Consider the following 17,587-nt stretch of genomic DNA (forward strand, 5'->3'; position numbering starts at 1 on the left):
GGAGCGGTCAAGCAATGCTCACTATATTTTCTAGATATATAGAAGACTAAAATTCTTTCGCTTAATCCGCCGTTCTTTTAGTTTTGCCGTCTAACTTAGTGCTCTGTTCGCCAAAGGTTTTTACTGTGTTAACAACGAGGTAGATTTCTTGATTACTATTCAGCACAGTGGGTAAGTTCATTTTCCACAAGAAATTCTGGAATTGAAAAAATCCCTGGTGATCGATAGCTCTCGCTGGGCATTAGCCCCTCCAGCATTCCCTAATGCGTAGTTTGCCACGAGTGGCGCGGATTTACATGCATGCTGGCGTCCCAACTAAGCAATTTAGCTGCTCTGGGGTCTGCAAGCCAGGTGAAATTTCGGCAGCCATTTCCAGTAGGCAAGAACTCATGCGATAACGAGGAAAACTCGCACATGCGCAGCTCTTCACCCTGTGATAATTTCCAGAAGAAGCGAATTATGACAAAATTGGATTACGCCCGCGTATTGCCATTGATCTAAGCTGAATTTCAAAAAGAAGTGATACGTGAAGCGATTTGATGCAAAAACAACCGCTCCAAAGCGAATCCTTCCCACTTCATGACGCGCCCTACAGCTAATAGATGCCCAAAATATAACAGCAGAAGATTTCTTTGTGCCACTAATTCTTTTTTCAATTTTTACGAACATTTGTGAGCGGTAGCAAACATGGAGTGGAGAGGAGGAAGAATCTACTAAGAACAAGCTATGTGGGCTCGCGGAAATGGCCCAAACAAGGCAAAAACGCTCCGAAAAAAACAACTGCAACACCGTCACTGAAGCAAAAGCGTGGAGAACTGCCAACGTCCCAGTCGCCTTAGTTCCTTGTACTGTACTCCAAAAAAGCGACGCAGATTGTAAACGTTCGTTCTGTTGCAGTTTTCTTTTCTGTTCCTTTCATAACAACGTCTATGCATCGCCGGAAGTCTGCAGTTTATTGCTAACAATTCATGTCACTGCTAGCGACATGCGTGCTCAACAATGCGCTCCATTCTAACCGCTGAGAAGAAGAATTTCCGGAACGAAAAGAGGTGAGAAAAGGAGGCGATTTTTGAGCAACGTGCAACACAAAGGTCCTTGAAAGGCAAAGGAAATTGCCAGCTTCCAGGTACTGAAACTGGTTATTTGCCTCCTTTATCACGCTGTGAGCATTCTGCTGGAGTAGAAACAGCTGTGAAAGGTTGGAGAATCGCATGAAACTACATACATATATTTTAAATTCCTCACAATAAAAAGTAAGAGGAAAAAACGTTGCAAACTCATCCTGTATTGTTTTCCTGCTCCTTTGAAAAATAGGGTGAAAAACTTGGAAAAAACTGCATTTTAAAACTATTCTAAGGAGAAACAAAGTTGTTTTTCGCGCGTTATTTTTCGTTTGTGTTAGAACACATACATATTACATGTGTTACAAAACTTGAAGCAAGCGAAATTTTGAAGAAAAACTAATAGCCGGGAAGAAATTTAGAGTAGGGATGAAGTACTTTTTGCACAAATCTACATTTTTGCTCTTGCTCACGGGGAGTTTTTCAGGAAAATGAAGGCGGATTGCCTTCTCCTCCATTTGAATGTACACAATTTCTCCCCGAATACATCCCTTTTCAGACAACCTGCTGTCAGTCATTTCATTAGCCTAGAAGTAGCGATAATACACGAAGTATTCCGGGATGAAGGTGGGAGAATCAGGCCACTAGGCTCTGTTCCTGGTAGGCAACTCAGGTCACCACTTTCAGCCTTGAACTCCAAAGGCAGAAAGGTGAACGACGCAACATAATGGAAGTCAGCAAATAACCCAAATATTCCCCAGTATGGATCCTGAAGGCCAACAATTTCCGCAATTCCTGGACATTTCAAGAAAGAAAAAACCTTTCATGGACCTTGTACTTATGGGTAGTGTAGCGAGCTCATCTTTGAACATGACCACCTCGCGTTAGCGGCGCGAAACATAATCATGAAGACGACAAAAAGTAATGGAAAAAACGGAAAAGTAAAGTAGAAATAGGACAACTCGGGCATACCTCGTAGAGCGCCAACGGTGAATGCTGTTCACATAGCGGTATTCGTTCGGCACCATCGTCTGAAATCAGTGGTTTTTTCAGAAAGGCCAGTTGATATTATGCATCGGAATACACTGACGTTTCATGTGTTTTTGCATGTGTTCCTCGTATATGGTGACAAATTTCAAGCGTATTTAGGACAAACACGCCACAGACCGTAGACAGCGTATATGAATGTGTGATTTCGAGCGGTAGGTCTTGGATTCGATTTGCCTAACGTCGTCGCGAACTCAACATAGACAGATATGCACGGCGATAAAAGGCGTATCCGAGAGCGAAAGTGCCGTCGTACGCCAATCGCGTGCGTACGTCAAAACAGTTGACAGGTACTTAGTGAAAATTGCTTTTCACCGCTTCTGCACAATCCGTCGACCTACCTCGGATTCCCCAAAAATAACTGCAGTGATTCACGCCCGACGCATTCGTTGGCATTGGAAAATACAAGGAGCGTACCGTGGCTAAGCGCCGCTACACATCCACGAAAGACATCCAAATAAGTACCAGCTTTTCTCATGAAAAACCATGTTTCTATGGACACTTTCATAACATAAGCAGGGAAAACTTCATCGGAAAAGAAAAAAACTCTCAGTTATAGCTTGTCACTAGAGGACATGAGAAAATCACATAAATTGCTTAGAAACTTCGTCTGTTCTTCAACTACCTGCAAAAGAAAAACTCATTCTTGAGAATTCTGTTCCAAAATACTTTTTCGCCTTCGATTACGGTACACAAGTGTGCCGCATTGTTTCACCTATGGCGAACTCACAAGAAATGTACGCCATGTTCAAAAAATGACTAATGTATCAAAATCGTGAAAACAATCGCAAGCAATTGTTGAAAAAATCGGAAAAATTTTGTTTGCTTTTTCTGATTTGCATTCAAAGTCCAACCTTGGTCCGTAGTTAGTATGCAGCGTCAACGGCAGTGTCATAACTATGCAACCACTGTAAATTCCTCCACAAAAAACCTCACAGTTCATGTAGATAGGGCATACTATTACAGTAGAAGTTGTAAAGAAGTACAATCTTTCGTTCTGCTTCGTTCTGCCTATTTTTCCCAATTTTTTTCGTACAATATTCTCTTTAGCGCAAAAAAAATTGGTACTGGTTGCTGCTCCACCCTGCTGCGAAAAAGCCCTGACAATTTGAAAAAGAAATCTTGACGAAATATTGAGCACATTGCTCTGCAACGTTGCTAGACCACTTTTTGCTTCTCTCAACATCTAGAAAAAATGCGTAGATTTTTCAGATGTGGCAGATCTGCAACCGTCCTCGGCTTGCGTGAAATGTTGTTCCCAGTACCAGTAGCATAGTCTTGCCTACTATAGTTACAGATCAAGAAGATAATAGCACCGTTTGACCACTTTCCCTTCCGCTTGTCCGTTTCCAGTGCAACAGAGGAAGCGAACCACAGTTGCACGCGAATGCAAACACAATTAATTGCAGGCTAGGTATTGAAGTGCAACAACAACGGAAATTATAATCGTGCTGCACTTGTGTAACTTACACCAATATCGTTAAAAGTTGTGAGTTCTGTGACGGGTGACACCGAAGCCTTGTGCAATAGCTGCGTTAAAATACGCATCATTCGAAAATGAATTGAAACCACAAAGACAAATAGTATTCCATGCATTTGAAGAGCCAAACGCCAGCAAAAGTGAAGTAAGTTAACAGAAAGGACAACTTCGAGACTGTGCCTCCTCTACACCAAAAACAATGGCTGACTTACTGTTCCACGACAGTTTTCCGTCCAATAAATCGTAATCAATTACTAAAACAACTGATTCACAATACCCTCTCGCAATTCTGACAGGTAATTGTACGGAAGATGTGGATTCGATGATCGTGGCAATATCCTAGTGTATAGAGACGTAGGAATGAGATTTCAAAGATAAATGCTCGGAGAGTGTGACAGGTCAGCATACGAGTGCGGAAAGGACATAAACGTAGAAGATTCTTGCAAACAGAATTAGCGAAAGAATAGAATATTTTCAAATGTTTGTGAAGGAAAAAAACTCGTTGAAAATGAGTAATGGAGATAGGAAAAAAAGTAGACCAGAGAATGTGGGCGAAAAGTCGCACGGCGTAAGTACGCCAAAAATTGAAATTAATAAGAATATAAACTAATAATGAAGATATCTGCCTTTCGGCATGATTTACTAAAAAAAAAGACACACAGCAGACGCGGAGAAGACAAATTTTTGGAACATATAAAACTGAAGAATTCGCAGTAGTGTGTGTAGAAAAAGCTGCAGGCGCTGCACAGTTTTTCGGTTATCGGCGGTAGTGAAATCCGAAGTTCTGATCAGAAAAAAGGGGCTGTAGTAGTAGGTTGTTCCAAAAGTTTCTTCCCACTGTCGTCATCATTTTAATTCACAGCAACCTGAGTCCTAGGCCAAAAGAATCAACAATCTATCACACCGATGGGCGAATACTACTTACGCACTGCTACACACGTTGACAATATTGTTGATTGGAACACCTTTGCTATTAAATAAGAAATGAAAATGTCAGGAAAGTAGGAAATAAAGTCTCGGCACAACCTAATTGTTTCAGTAGGAGTAGAGGGATTTTTTGAAGAAGTACTTTCATTTCCTGGAATACAGATCCCTTTCTTAGGGACTCGGTAACATTTCCTTACCGCCCTTTAGTCACAGTTGTGGTGCTTTCAGTATTACGTAGCTAACTGCTCCAGAATTAAACGTGACGTGGTCGTTTAGGTAAATCAGCGTCATCGTCATGAATAGTTTTTGGTGAGTCAACAACTTTCCTTCCCCCACTCCTCTCGGCTTTCCTCATCCCTTTCTAGTGGGTTTACAGGAAGCAAATAGCGCAGAGAGTTGATCCCAAGTCCCAGTAGACGTGAACAGCTGCAAAGCTCTTCGTGGATTTTTTCACCCGTCGCCACACGAGTTGAAAAGCTGAAGAGGACACATATACCACCGCTATATAAACAAACCCTCGATGCTCTCTGTCATGTATACTGCTCACATGCTGACTGAATCCTCAAAACCGCAGACAAAGTAAGACATAAGCACTTGCTAAACCTCTTGAACTGTCTAGAGTCGGCATTATCGGTCGCAGCTCTGGCATTATCAGATTGTCAGGTCGTTCGCTCAACCAAACAAACCTTGTCGGAAGAAAAACCGATAACCGAGCATTTGACCCATATCGATCGGTGTCGAAGGATGATGCCGATGGAGAGCAGCAGATGTGTCTCGACGGATTAGCATCTGCCACCTCATGAATTAGGAATAATGAGGGTGCGGGTCGGATTGATGCAACCAACCGCACTCCGATTACTCCTCGTTAGCTTCGCTTAGAGTCGAACAAAAAACACTTGTAAACGGATTTGTTATGATTTGGCATGTTGTGCATAAACAAGGGAAGCAGACATTCGACGCAGTCGCGTAGAAATAATAGGAAAACTAACTGGAGTTTCGATGAAAATGGATCGTAAGCAAGAAGGGAAGAGACTGCGCAATGATACTTTTCCGCTCGCTATTAGCGAACGTTATACAATATTTCAAAGACACGAGCCAGCACCTAACTTCAAAGCGTCTAAGCTTTTAAGGTTGAGTGAAAGTCGAAAATACAAGAAAAAATTGCAATTTTCATTCACTATACTAGTCAATCACTTGGCTACCGCTTAACCACGTAATTATGCACTTAAAAACTTCGCGAGGTGGTTGTACTGATCTCATTTAAATAAGTCAAATCATAATTCTTGCCAAACTCATTGAGTTCGGTCCAGGGCTAACCTTCGCGCTAGTAGGGCATTGAAAAACACAGAAAGAGGCAGCTGTACTCTGTTTTTGATGACGGCTGCCTAGAAATTTTCAAACGGATACTGCCACTTTTCTTCCTTGCTTTTTGCGCTGCTGGTTATGTTCGGCTACTGGCGTGCATATCAACTTTTCACAACCAATCAACAACTATTACCTGAATCCGGAACCTGCTTAGTCGTCCCTAGATAAAGTCCAGCGCTCTCCAGCGAATCAAACCGACAACGCACCATCACTGCTGCTATCAGCAGTCACCTTTTACCTTATAAACGCGATGTTCTTTGACATGCTCGAGCACTGCACACGCCTTGATGCTATTCTGGGACGTTAACTATCCAACCTGAAGCAGTTACGCTGAACTTGCTACGATACGGAGCCGTCTTTAGCACCGTATCAGCCGGAACTGTGGAGTAATTTTGTGACGTCGTGATAACCGGAGTGGTGTGGACACTAAAATAACACCATTGCTATCACAACATAAAAATAGTTTGTTCTCCTAAAGGAAAGAAACAAAATCCGGACACCAACATAGGGAAAAGCGATCGACAGATTGCTCTTTTTTAGTTTTCTGAGATTTAATTGCGCAGCATCTAGAAGTTAAGTTAGTCATTCCAAGTATGAGGAATGTTCAACAAAGAGTTTCAAATCCGCAACCGAGAGAATTAAACAACAGAATTCTTCTCCCTAAACTTCTTTCCTTCTTTTCACAAGCTTATCTCAAGGGTTGTCAACAACTCGACAGCTTAAGTTCAAATTTCAGCTGAGTTCCGAAATTATGTGCCACGGCCAAAACTGGATATATGTTGGTGTTTGGTCGAGAAATCTACGGCTTGAGTCAGTCACGCGACAAGGAGTAAGCCACACTGAGCGGGTGATTGATGAGGCCATGCTCGAAACTCGGAAGAAATGTTTGGGAACTGTTCAGGAACAGAAAGGAATTTACAGTACTTTCACAAAAACCTTCGAATTCGAAAATCCGTGACGATGAATGCAAGCGTTAAGGGTATCAACATAGTTATGTCCAATCAGCACCACACCCTCCCCTATCTGCAGTGCTCATCTAACACTGAACAGAAGAAATCCAGAAGATTTCAAAAATTCTCGCAAGTTTCAAGATGCGCCTATCTGAATACATCTGTACTCACGCTGAGCAAACAAGTTGCTGCGAGAATTCAGGAAGTTCGGATATTCTGCTGAAACCTTGCACAGGTTGCTAAATTTCTGCTCTATTCGCTACGACCACGTTAACAGCGCAATTAATCCCGTGTGAAGCCCTTAAATAATACCCTACAAGGCTAAGATAATGGTATAGCCAGGAGTTCGCTCCGACCTCCATAGAAAAATTGCTTCGTGTCTGAATCATTGACTATTTGTTACAAATTTATAATAAGAATCTCAGAAAATCAACAAAATGGTCGAATCTTCTGGAAAACTAAATAAAGAGAGGAAATTTTCCGGACAAAGCTAATTGACTGTCTCTATTGACATAAACTTTTTCTTCTTTCTTGAGTCCTCAGATCCATTAGTAAGAGGCAGGCGCATTTCCGGGAAGCCGCATGAAAAACGAAAATTCAGAAGCAGAAACAGAAATGATGCAAAGTCCCCATTTCTACCACAAAGGAATAAAAAGTTTCGTTGTTTTCTACTTTTCCTTTTCAGGAAAATAGCATTAAACTATGAATTAACTATGTGAATTCTAACTCCATTGTCCTACTCCTAGCGGATGTCAAGTGCGTACTCGTTTTGTAACCGTTCGTTCCAATGACAAAATAATATTCAAGAAATACTCGAACCAAAACTATCTGACATAACTGAGACTGCACCCAGGTCGTTTTGACCGGCTACAACTATCGGTAAACCATTCCACGAATGGATACCTCTAGTTTCTATAAGCAATTTTAAGTTCCATAACCATACCCGACGTACCAGAACAGAGGGCGGCATGAAACACCATATATAGTTATAATAATCTTCATTTTTCGTAACCATAGAGACAACTCCCTTCCATGAAAGAAGGTTTAGAGCCTACAAAGTCTTTTCCGTTGTATCAAAAAAAAAACTTGATTAAAAATTATAAGTCTAAGGAAGATGTGCATATACGAACGATCACAGGAATGATTCCTTCAAAGCAAGGGGAAATCTGAGGAAACTGCCACTCTAGAGAGAGAAAACTGTTTTGGTCGAAAGGAGATCTTCTCTTCTACTATCAAGGGAGAAAATTCCAGAGAAATATCGAAGGACCCAATGCTGGGAAATATCCGAGCATCTTATATAGACTAGACGTTTTAAATTCCTAAGCAGTTAACCTAAAAATTTAAGACGACTTCCCGCAAAAACCATTAAAACATTGGAACGCGGAAAAGCACAAAAAGAATTGTCAGAAAGCCTTTGCACGGGAAACATACGCGCATACACACACACATACACACCTGCTATTGAACTCCAACACTCCACCACATCCCAAACCCTATATCGACTCTTCAATTATCCATTTTGCCGGCGACGCATGGCTGTGTTTGTGTATGTATATATGTGTATCTGCAAGTCTGTTTGTCTGCAGTAATGAATGATGAATGAGAATAATTTATGTGATGATGTCTTGAACAGCTATGGTAGCCTAGCGATACAGCAGCAGTTGCTGCCAATCTGCTGCTGTACGAGTGAGCATCACGACAGCACTTTAGCAGCAATCCATACGCGAAAGTGCCGCTAAACTCATCGCGAACCACTTTTTCACCCATTCGAAGACAATTGTGGACTCGCTCCGGATCGATCCACTCATATCCTCCCCATACTTATGTGCATATGTACGTACATATGGCTTCTGTGATCAGGAAGTTGGAATATGAGCGGAAGAGAACTTTATGAGAGTAGTTCGTCCCTCGCAGAAAATGATGTTGTGTGGGGGACCAGCAATGTTGGACTGAAATCGAGGACGCCGTGTAACGCAACGAAAATCGCCGGAAACGGTCGAATATCCAGGCACTTGCAGTTGTTTCCAAGTACAAAAACGACACTTAGATAATGCTGCAATAAGCGTCGAAAATGTAGCAAAAACTTCCCAAACTCCCAGAAGATAAGCAGTAGGAGAAGAGTAGTTTAGAAAGAAATGGATAGATACAAAAATAGAATATTATCTAGACTCCAGAGAAGAAATAAACAAAAAAGTGGCAAAGAATAGCGAGAATACGCAGTGGAACCTCAGGAACATTCTAGTTCAGACTAAGACAAACTTAGAATTCAGTCCTAAAAAATATTGCAAACAGATTACCCAGAAAATATGAGAGTATAAAGAGGGAGAGGGGAGAACAAAGACTACGAAATTTTGGTCCTATCTAAGAAAGAAGGGAATTTTATGCTGGAAACACACATCTCTTAATTTACAGCAGCATTCTCAAAAAAAGAACTCAACTTGGAAATCTGCTTCTCTTATTTATAGCCGCGAGGCTATACAAATCACGGATAGTCCGAGCTGGAACTTGAACAGCGTTTGGAAAAGAAGAAGATAGAAGTGAGAATATTCGTATATAACTCTTTAAACAATGAAACGAAAGATTTAGATCAAGAAGGGGAAACGCTACAGACATTTTCTTTAAATTCTCCTTTTTCATATAACAAGAAGACAAAGACTCACCACTAGAAAAATCTTGAAGCGATAGATGTAATTAATCAACCAGTAATTATACAGCAGAAACTTGAGAAAGAATCAAAATTCCTTCTTTTTTCTATTTCTATGTTCGGTTACCGATCTTTCGTATGTTTTCGTTGCGAAAGATCGGTAACCGAACACAGCAATCAAATTCCGTTACGAACGATCGGTAATCGAGGATAGAGGTCTGTGCTCGTCACAAAAGACAAAAATCCAAAGTTCATGGATTAGTAGTGCAGGGATCACACGTTCCCTTCTTTCTAATCGTTAATTCGCTGACTGCCATACACAGCAGCCAAAAGCATTGCCGATTTTCGGGGAACAAGAGGCTTGGAGAGCGCTGGAGACATTGAGACGCAATCATATAGATGTCTTTGCCGTGGATTAATGTCGCATGTGCAATCTCAGACCAGTCGAAAAACAGCTGCGATGGCATTCCAACGTGTGCAGTCAAATTTTGATTGCCTCCGAGCTGGATAACACTTCAGACATACTGACTGATCCTTCGTTTTCGTGGGAAATTTTCTTGGCGAATAGACGAGAAATATACACTAGACTATAAATAAAGTTACCATCCGAGTAGACATACATCTGGAATCCAAACAAAGTTTCGACTTATTGACGATAGCAAAATAACTGTTTTTCAATTTGAAAAGCTGGAAAAAACTTCAGAAAACAGCAAAGTGAGATTTTTGCAAGCCTACAACGAAATATTCCATCGCCTTACTGAAGTATCTCAACAAATTGCGGCAGGAAGAAACAATTCTCGACATTGTTCGCATTTTTGATTATTCTTTTGTGTGGAAGTTTCTATGGAATTTTTGGGGTTTTCTAGATCTAGATTTTCTAGGCTTTCTTCTTGAAAAAAAAACCCTGTATTTTAGAAGAAAAGAGGAACTTAATTTAGTAAAGCGAGTCGCTTCACAATGAACTTTTGCTCATTTCTATTCGAGAATTCTACAAAAATGATAGCCTTGCATATAAGTTTATGTTGACTGTGCAGCTTTTGCAGTAACAAATACTCTGTTGAAAAGACAATAATAGGCTAAGCAGTTGCACAATTTCGAAAATTGCAATCCATTCATAGATACAGAGAGATCTTCCCGAACTGGGAGATTTCTCGTCCCGAAGAAAAGCGCAATTCGTTTGTTTTCGTACAGACGAACTTTTTTGTGACTTCACAGAAGCTAATTTCCGGAAGTCTAACCACTTGGGCGTAAGTGCTCTAGCTTTTTCATATCTAAGCACGAAGATGATAGTAGGTCGTCTTTTTCCCCGTTATCAGCAACTGAAAGGGCTCGCAAAACGAGTCGTTCCACGGAATTAAGTCCTTGTGAGCGAATAGAATGACGTCATCGACCTTGTACAGATTACTCCCCGTCCCGGTGCTCATGATACTGAATAAATTGCCGTCGGCAAAAACTAGATCATTTTATTCTTACAGCAATTTCTAGAGGAAAATTGTGAACAAAAACCGCTATTCAGCAGTTTTTCGAGACTCTCAACACGTTGTGCAGTTGGCAACGCTACGAGCAGCATATGTTAAGTGCGAATAGAGTGTAGATGTGAAAATGTTACGAAAAGAAAGAGAATGTACGTGTGAGAGGCAGCGGAGATATAAAGAAAGAGATAAAACTCTCCAAAATTGAATGAATGCGATTGAACAGCGTTGTACGCAACTTCAATGAACGAGAGGATATTAAACTAGGCACTCAGGCTCGTAAAAAATCGATTGCAAAACGTATAAGCTGGAGCGGAGAGTAGACTAATGAGCAGCTGTAGCGACTTATCAAGTTCTACGCGTAGATCATCAAATCCACAACAACGGTTCGATTTCTCGTTGGAGAAACCGAAATCGGTGGGGGAAATGAAACAGAAATGTTCACTGTTCAATCGGTATGGTTGAGATAGCTCACCTGGAGTTTGACCATTAACCGGGATCGTGAGTGTGACGCTAGTTGGCGCCACCACTGGCGCGACGGTGGTGTCGTTGGCCGCGTTCACGGTGCTGACGCGAAAACGGCCGGCCATTGAGCGGATGGCCCGCTTCTAGCCTGCTTGTGCTCACTCGGCCACACCCCACACACACTCACTCACCGACCGTCGGGCCACGCCCACCCTCGGCTTCAGCTCACGCTCATCGCCGCCGCGGCTGCGTCGACGCCAGCTTCGAAGAGCTCTGATCAGGCGAGGGCAGCTCGTAGAAGCTCAGGTCAGCCAGGACCCCGATGAAAAATGAGTGCAACTGCAATTATCTTTTGTTTACCAGTCATTTTCACCCCCTATAGAGCTGTAAAATTCAGAAGAAAAGTTGCTCCACTTCATATATTAGCACATTTCCTTCCAGGTTGAACGTGGAGGACAAACAGCACGGCGCTGATCAACTGGGTGCAACTGCGCGTTCAACTTCAATGTAAAATTGTTTGAGGTCTACGAGCGCGTATTCAGCTTACACAATAACTTGCGGGGACAAGCCGATGTATCGAGTCAGTAGTCTATCCTCCCGGACAAATTTAGTGCAAACTTGTCGACCATAAAGAGATCGAAGACATGGTTGGCACTGAGCCGGTTTCCAACTATCGAGCGTGCACTCCGGATCGAACTCTTTGATGTCTGCGCCACACTCGCCCTTCTTTCGAAGTACGCCAGCAGAATATTCAAGTTGTCGAATTAGTTCATGGAAATTCTATCCATCTAAAAATAGAGTTCGTACCCTATTTTGGTCTCTACGTACTCGCCTCATCAGCAGCAGCAGCATTTCTAAACTTCTTTTTCTAAAAAATCACAAGTATTTTCGTATTAACGCTTGAGAACAGCAAATAATTGATGTTTGCGTTATTCTTCTTCAAAAGAGAACATTAATTAAAAACCATGATGTTTCTCCATCGTAAATAATAATTCTTAATATTATAATAATAATATAATAATTCTTTCACACTGGCTTTTTTTGCAGACATAATCAACTGTATCCAATAATATAGTAGTAACTAATAGATAGTAAGTAGTATACGAATGATATACAACTCACCGTTGCAACACTGGAAAGAAAATTACAAGGAATATCTCAAATCAAAAGAGTCAGCAATACAATAAATAGCAATAAATATATAAAAATAGCAATATAAACAGCAATAAATATATAAAGGATAAAGTGTCTGGCAACCCGACTATTCATGGATGTAGGTGTGAAAATCAGTTATATGGTAAATTATGTGTAAGTGTAAAGGATAAAGTGTCTGGCGCTGATCAATGCGCTTGGGATGCGCCCCCACCTTCACTTCAGTTCAGAATCGTTTGAGGTTTACGAACATGTAACTGGCTTATACAGTGAGTTGCGGGGGCTAGAGTGACTTGCGGGGGCTGTGTCAAGTCAGTGTTTTTATTCTCCCAGACAAGTCTGGTACCAATTTGTCGACCCCGGAGGGATGAAAGGCTTGGTGAGCACTAGGGCGGATTCGAGCCTCCGGTCGATCGTGCAGGAAGCGGAACCTCTTACCGCTACACTACACCCGCCTTCATACATACATATAATACAATATAATAAACGGTTCTCCTGGTGAACGACATTTATCCGTTTCTTTATCGTCTGAACTAATGTATCCTTGACAACGATTGTTGATATTTCGGGAATAAAAGAAAAAACATCTTCTATGACATTTCCATTGAAAGAAATCAACGAATAAGTTTTCTCTGAAAGTAAGCAGATATCGTATTCTACCGCACTTGACCATCTTATACACAGGCTCAGCTGCTTTTTGTTCACATCGCATGAAGACTACCTCACAAATCATGTAGGATTGCAACTGCAAAGGAAAGAATCACGTGGAGATTTTGATAGACATGTTCACGTCGCGGCGGGTGTAGCGCAGTCGCTAAGAGGTTCTGCTGTGCGCACGATCGATCGGAGGTTCGAATCCGTCCTAATGCTCACCAAGCCTTTCATACCTCCGGGGTGACAAATTGGTACCAGACTTGTCTGGGAGAATAAAAACACTGACTTGACACATCGGCGAGCCACCGCAAGTCATTGTATAGGCCAGTTACGCGTTCGCAAACCTCTAACGATTCTGAATCGAAGTGAAAGTGGGGGCACATCCCAAGCGGATTGATCAGCGTCAGACACTTTAAGCAGTTTATATTCACGCTAGAGAATGAAAGTAATCACACCAATCATACCTGAAGGAAATTCTCACAACTGTTGTAGAAGGAAGAAATGAATCAAATGAATAGAGAAAAGCAGAAAATTGAAACTGTAGCCACAATTGAATAATGGTGAGGATATGAAGAGCCAGCAGAGGAGCTACGTAAGTGTCACTCCTCTAGTCCAATAAAAATATTGAATGCGTGCGGAAAGCGCTGGAGAAGCCTAGAGTTTGGATTGAAGATTGCGAAAACCAGCGTGGCTCCGCTGAACCTCCCCTACTCGTCGTGAGAAATCGCGCGGGAACGGCGTTGGTTCCTGCAAGGTACGTTAGAATACGTCCTTTTGACCATGCTCCGGTCACCTCGGTTTCACTCGAATGTGCTGGTGGAAAGACGTAACTGATTTTCGACCGCTCGCTGGTGGACGCAGCGCGTGTGCAAAGGTAGCGCGTTACAACTAATGTCGTCGCAAAAAAACGGCGTCTTCCACGGCGTTTTTTGGACGACGACGAGGAAAGGTTGAACGGAACCAATGGATGTATGCGTTGGATTCCACAACCTACAAATCGAACTCTACGCTTACGCTGTGGTCGTACGTCGTCGATACACATATACTGCCTTTAACATACTTCATCATAATGATACACTGCCTTTAACAATCTGAAATCGAGCTAGATTCACTCAAATGATAGAAGTGATGACTATAAGCAGTCACTTTCTGTCGTATGCTGACAGACATAGCGAATAAGTAGGATGTTAATATCAACTGGTCGTTTTTGTCTAACAACGTTTCTTTGGCTTGCCCGTAGAAGCGAACAAAATCACGGTTTACCAATTGCTTTGCACCCACACGAAGTTGGTTTCTTGAACAAGTAGAACAATTGAAATCCTTGTTAATTGTTCAAATGAGTCGAGTATTTGATATGGTTACAAAGGGAGACAAAGACTGAAGCACCTCTGAGCGTTTGTGGATGTGAGACAAATTCTCGACAACGTTCGCTACGAAACAGACATTAAAGGTTTGTCAAACAGGTGACAGTAAAGCGTACTGCACGCAACTACTCACCTCTTCCATTCTTCTCATTCGGAACAGACTAAGCAAATGTAGATTTTTCACTGAGTTGCTTGAGCTGTAGCCAAGATTGGTATTGGTCTTCATTAGCAGCTAACGTTTCGGCGCCATCGCCTTCGTCAGAGCGTGGAAAATCAAAGCCATCAGTGACTCATTCTCGCTCGCGCCTCACCACCGTACATCCAGCTGCCATAGACGTTCGCAGTTGTTTCTTCTTGAGGCCTTTTTTATGCCGTTGACCTCGCCAGCCAAACGTACGACCGTTTTCGCTTACGTGGCCATCAGTCAGTAAGTATTTTAGTGAAAAGTATAAAGGAAATCGTTGGAAAACCGTTCATTTTTTGTGATGTCAAGTCCTGAATATTCAGCAAGACGGTCAACTTTTCGAAGCATCTTCAGAATCCAGTGGAAGTTGACCGTCTTACTGAATAGATGATCTCGCAAATAAAAAGTTATTCGTTCGTGTCGACGAGTCAACGGGGGTGATTGACGCCGTAACAACATAAAAACACTCGCCAAGCTACTTTTGTTTCCGGAAGCTGTGGAAGTATACGATTGGCAAGGACTAGGTTCATAACAATGTCCAAGGGACGAGGAGAGTAAAAGTATGAAAAATAGACCTGGAAACTGTGAAGAAAACACAAACAAAAATCGAAAAGTAACAGAGGCTTGGAACATGTTGTTTTAGTTTGCTAACTAACTCTGTTGCTTCTTTCTTTACTTCTTCCTGATCAGTTGATTTCTTTAGGCATGTTACTTTTTTCAGAAAAAAGAAATAATATTCGCAAACACCGACGCCAACAAGGTCTGCATCCAACGTCAGCGAAGTGAGTTGCAACTCTAACATCCGTCTTCAAACATGAACTAACCGAATTACTCAAACTTCGATCAAAGCTAGCGTTTCGGAAAATTCTTGCTATTGGCTTCTTTGTGCTGGTGTATAACGCTCGGGTCGTAGTTTGCAGGAATCAGCAAGACCGGGAAACACCTGTAGCAATTGTAGGGATCAGATGCAACAATTTACCCCACAAGAAAACTTTTTAAACTCACAGGAATGACGAAATGAAAGGTTAATTACTATGAAAATTATCAAATGAAGTAACCGTCTACATACGCGAGAAATGTCTTAGATGACTACAAAACAACTCAGAAAAGCGAAGAAACGTAAACAAAACTTGAAGAAGTAAAAGTGATGTTTAGGCATATATTTTTTTCAAAATTTCAAATTATTTTCTTATTTTTTACAACCACCGATCGCTAATCTGGATCAGTCAACATTTGTATGTCAATGTTTGTGGAGATACAATTACACATAGACAGATCACATGTTTTTGTTGATACTTCACTATTACATTACAACAGGAAACATTGCTTCTCCTATACGTGTTCTCTCCGAAAGTGTTGTTTTCAAGCAGGATAATCAAACATCCAGTCAATTCCACATGTCATCTTTGTGGCACCTTGGGATATAGCAGAGCTTGTTTTCGCCTTACTCGACTACATTTTAATGGCAGATAAAATTTCAGCTGCTGAACATAGAAAAAATACGTGTGGAAAACAAAACGATTCTACAGCAATGGAGAACCAACCGTGTCTGGCTGCATTGATATCAAGTGAGAAAGATTAACAAAAATCTTACATATTTTATTAAAAAGATATTGGTTCCACTGATTAATTTACAAGATTATTCTGAATCTTTCCATCAGGCTTTTTTCTGATTCGTTTTGACGAAGCACATGTGAGCGACGAGAATTTTCATCTCTTTTAATAGAGATTTGTTTTCAATTTTCCAGGAAGCGACTCCCACCTAGTTGTTTTCTGGTAAACTACAACATGTGTTTCTTATATCGATTGTGATACAATGGATACTCATCAACTAGAAGAAGAGCAAAATTTTAAAACTGATCCTCAAACTGATCCAAAATCCATTCTAATAGCACCAAGGATTTGAAAAAAAAAATCACAAAAAAGCTTGACTTTAGTATTATTATGGGTCTACAGAAGCTCTCAGTATCACTGAATCGACAGGAGCTTCTAGGATTGTGAACATGTATACATTCTAAAATTACATACAAATACAAAAACGTATCTAAACTAATACGTTTCAGCAAAATTAATACGTCGCTCATTATATTCGCTTTAAACGCGTATGTGCAAAAGGTTTCAGACGAAATCTTTGACGGGCCTCGCTTCCACGTTTAAAAGGAGTCATCGACGCCATCAGCTTACATAGAAGGTATGAACCTTTTAATCCCTTAAGACTAGTCCAAGCGGAAGATAGAAACTCTCAAACTTTAGCTTAACTGCGTTCTGACGAAGATTCCTCAATCGGATATCAGAAAATCCAGCGCTCTTTAGGAGGTCGCGCTCGACACTGACCAACGTCCAATTCTCCTCGGCTTTAAGATAGGGTTCCCCAGGAGCAACGGAGAAGTTTCCCTTCAACCGAAAATCGTCATGCAAGTCTGAGAACCGAAGAATGCAGAACAAAATTCCGAAATCGTGTGACTATACATATTGGAGCGCGGATCAGTAAGAATCTCAGCGATGCGGATTCCTTCACAAAGTGCATCAAGGGAGGAGCAAGGGAAACGCTCCCGATTCTTTTCTACCGAAGAAATTTGCATCTGCATTTGCACTTGCATTTGCATCTGCGGAAACAAAATCCACGTACAATTCTGTATGTGTCACTCGCAGTACTGACGATTTCAGCCAGGAAAAGCATTACTAAAACACTTCAAGACCTTGCTGAACCGGCAAACGCCGTCAGCCACTGAACTCGAGCTCGTTCATAGGCCGACATATGCGATTAACGGGAAATCACCGACCGTGTCGGAGGTCCTGGTCTGTATTCAAAAAATGAAGAA

The 17,587-nt window shown here is 41.5% G+C and overlaps 2 protein-coding genes across 2 annotated transcripts in view; one reads left to right on the forward strand and one right to left on the reverse strand.

Annotated features, from left to right (window-relative positions):
* Positions 1-11,536, reverse strand: part of RB195_001612 (uncharacterized protein) — a gene marked incomplete at both ends in the record, with an annotated part of 35,809 nt that extends 24,273 nt beyond the window's left edge. Inside the window, 2 exons of the mRNA XM_064198487.1 lie at positions 2,034-2,092; positions 11,422-11,536. Of these exons, the coding sequence (XP_064054368.1) occupies positions 2,034-2,092; positions 11,422-11,536 (174 nt within the window). The remainder of the gene's footprint in view (positions 1-2,033; positions 2,093-11,421) is intronic.
* Positions 11,537-14,180: 2,644 nt separating this feature from the next.
* On the forward strand, positions 14,181-16,347 carry RB195_001613 (uncharacterized protein; the record flags this gene model as incomplete). The annotated part of the gene is made up of 4 exons (XM_064198488.1): positions 14,181-14,247; positions 14,941-15,008; positions 15,487-15,547; positions 16,247-16,347. 4 exons carry the CDS (start codon positions 14,181-14,183, stop codon positions 16,345-16,347), a joined length of 297 nt encoding a protein of 98 aa, XP_064054369.1.
* Positions 16,348-17,587: the final 1,240 nt, after the last annotated feature.

This window comes from Necator americanus, chromosome IV (genome assembly GCF_031761385.1).
Source record: "Necator americanus strain Aroian chromosome IV, whole genome shotgun sequence".
In the NCBI taxonomy this organism is placed as follows: domain Eukaryota; kingdom Metazoa; phylum Nematoda; class Chromadorea; order Rhabditida; family Ancylostomatidae; genus Necator; species Necator americanus.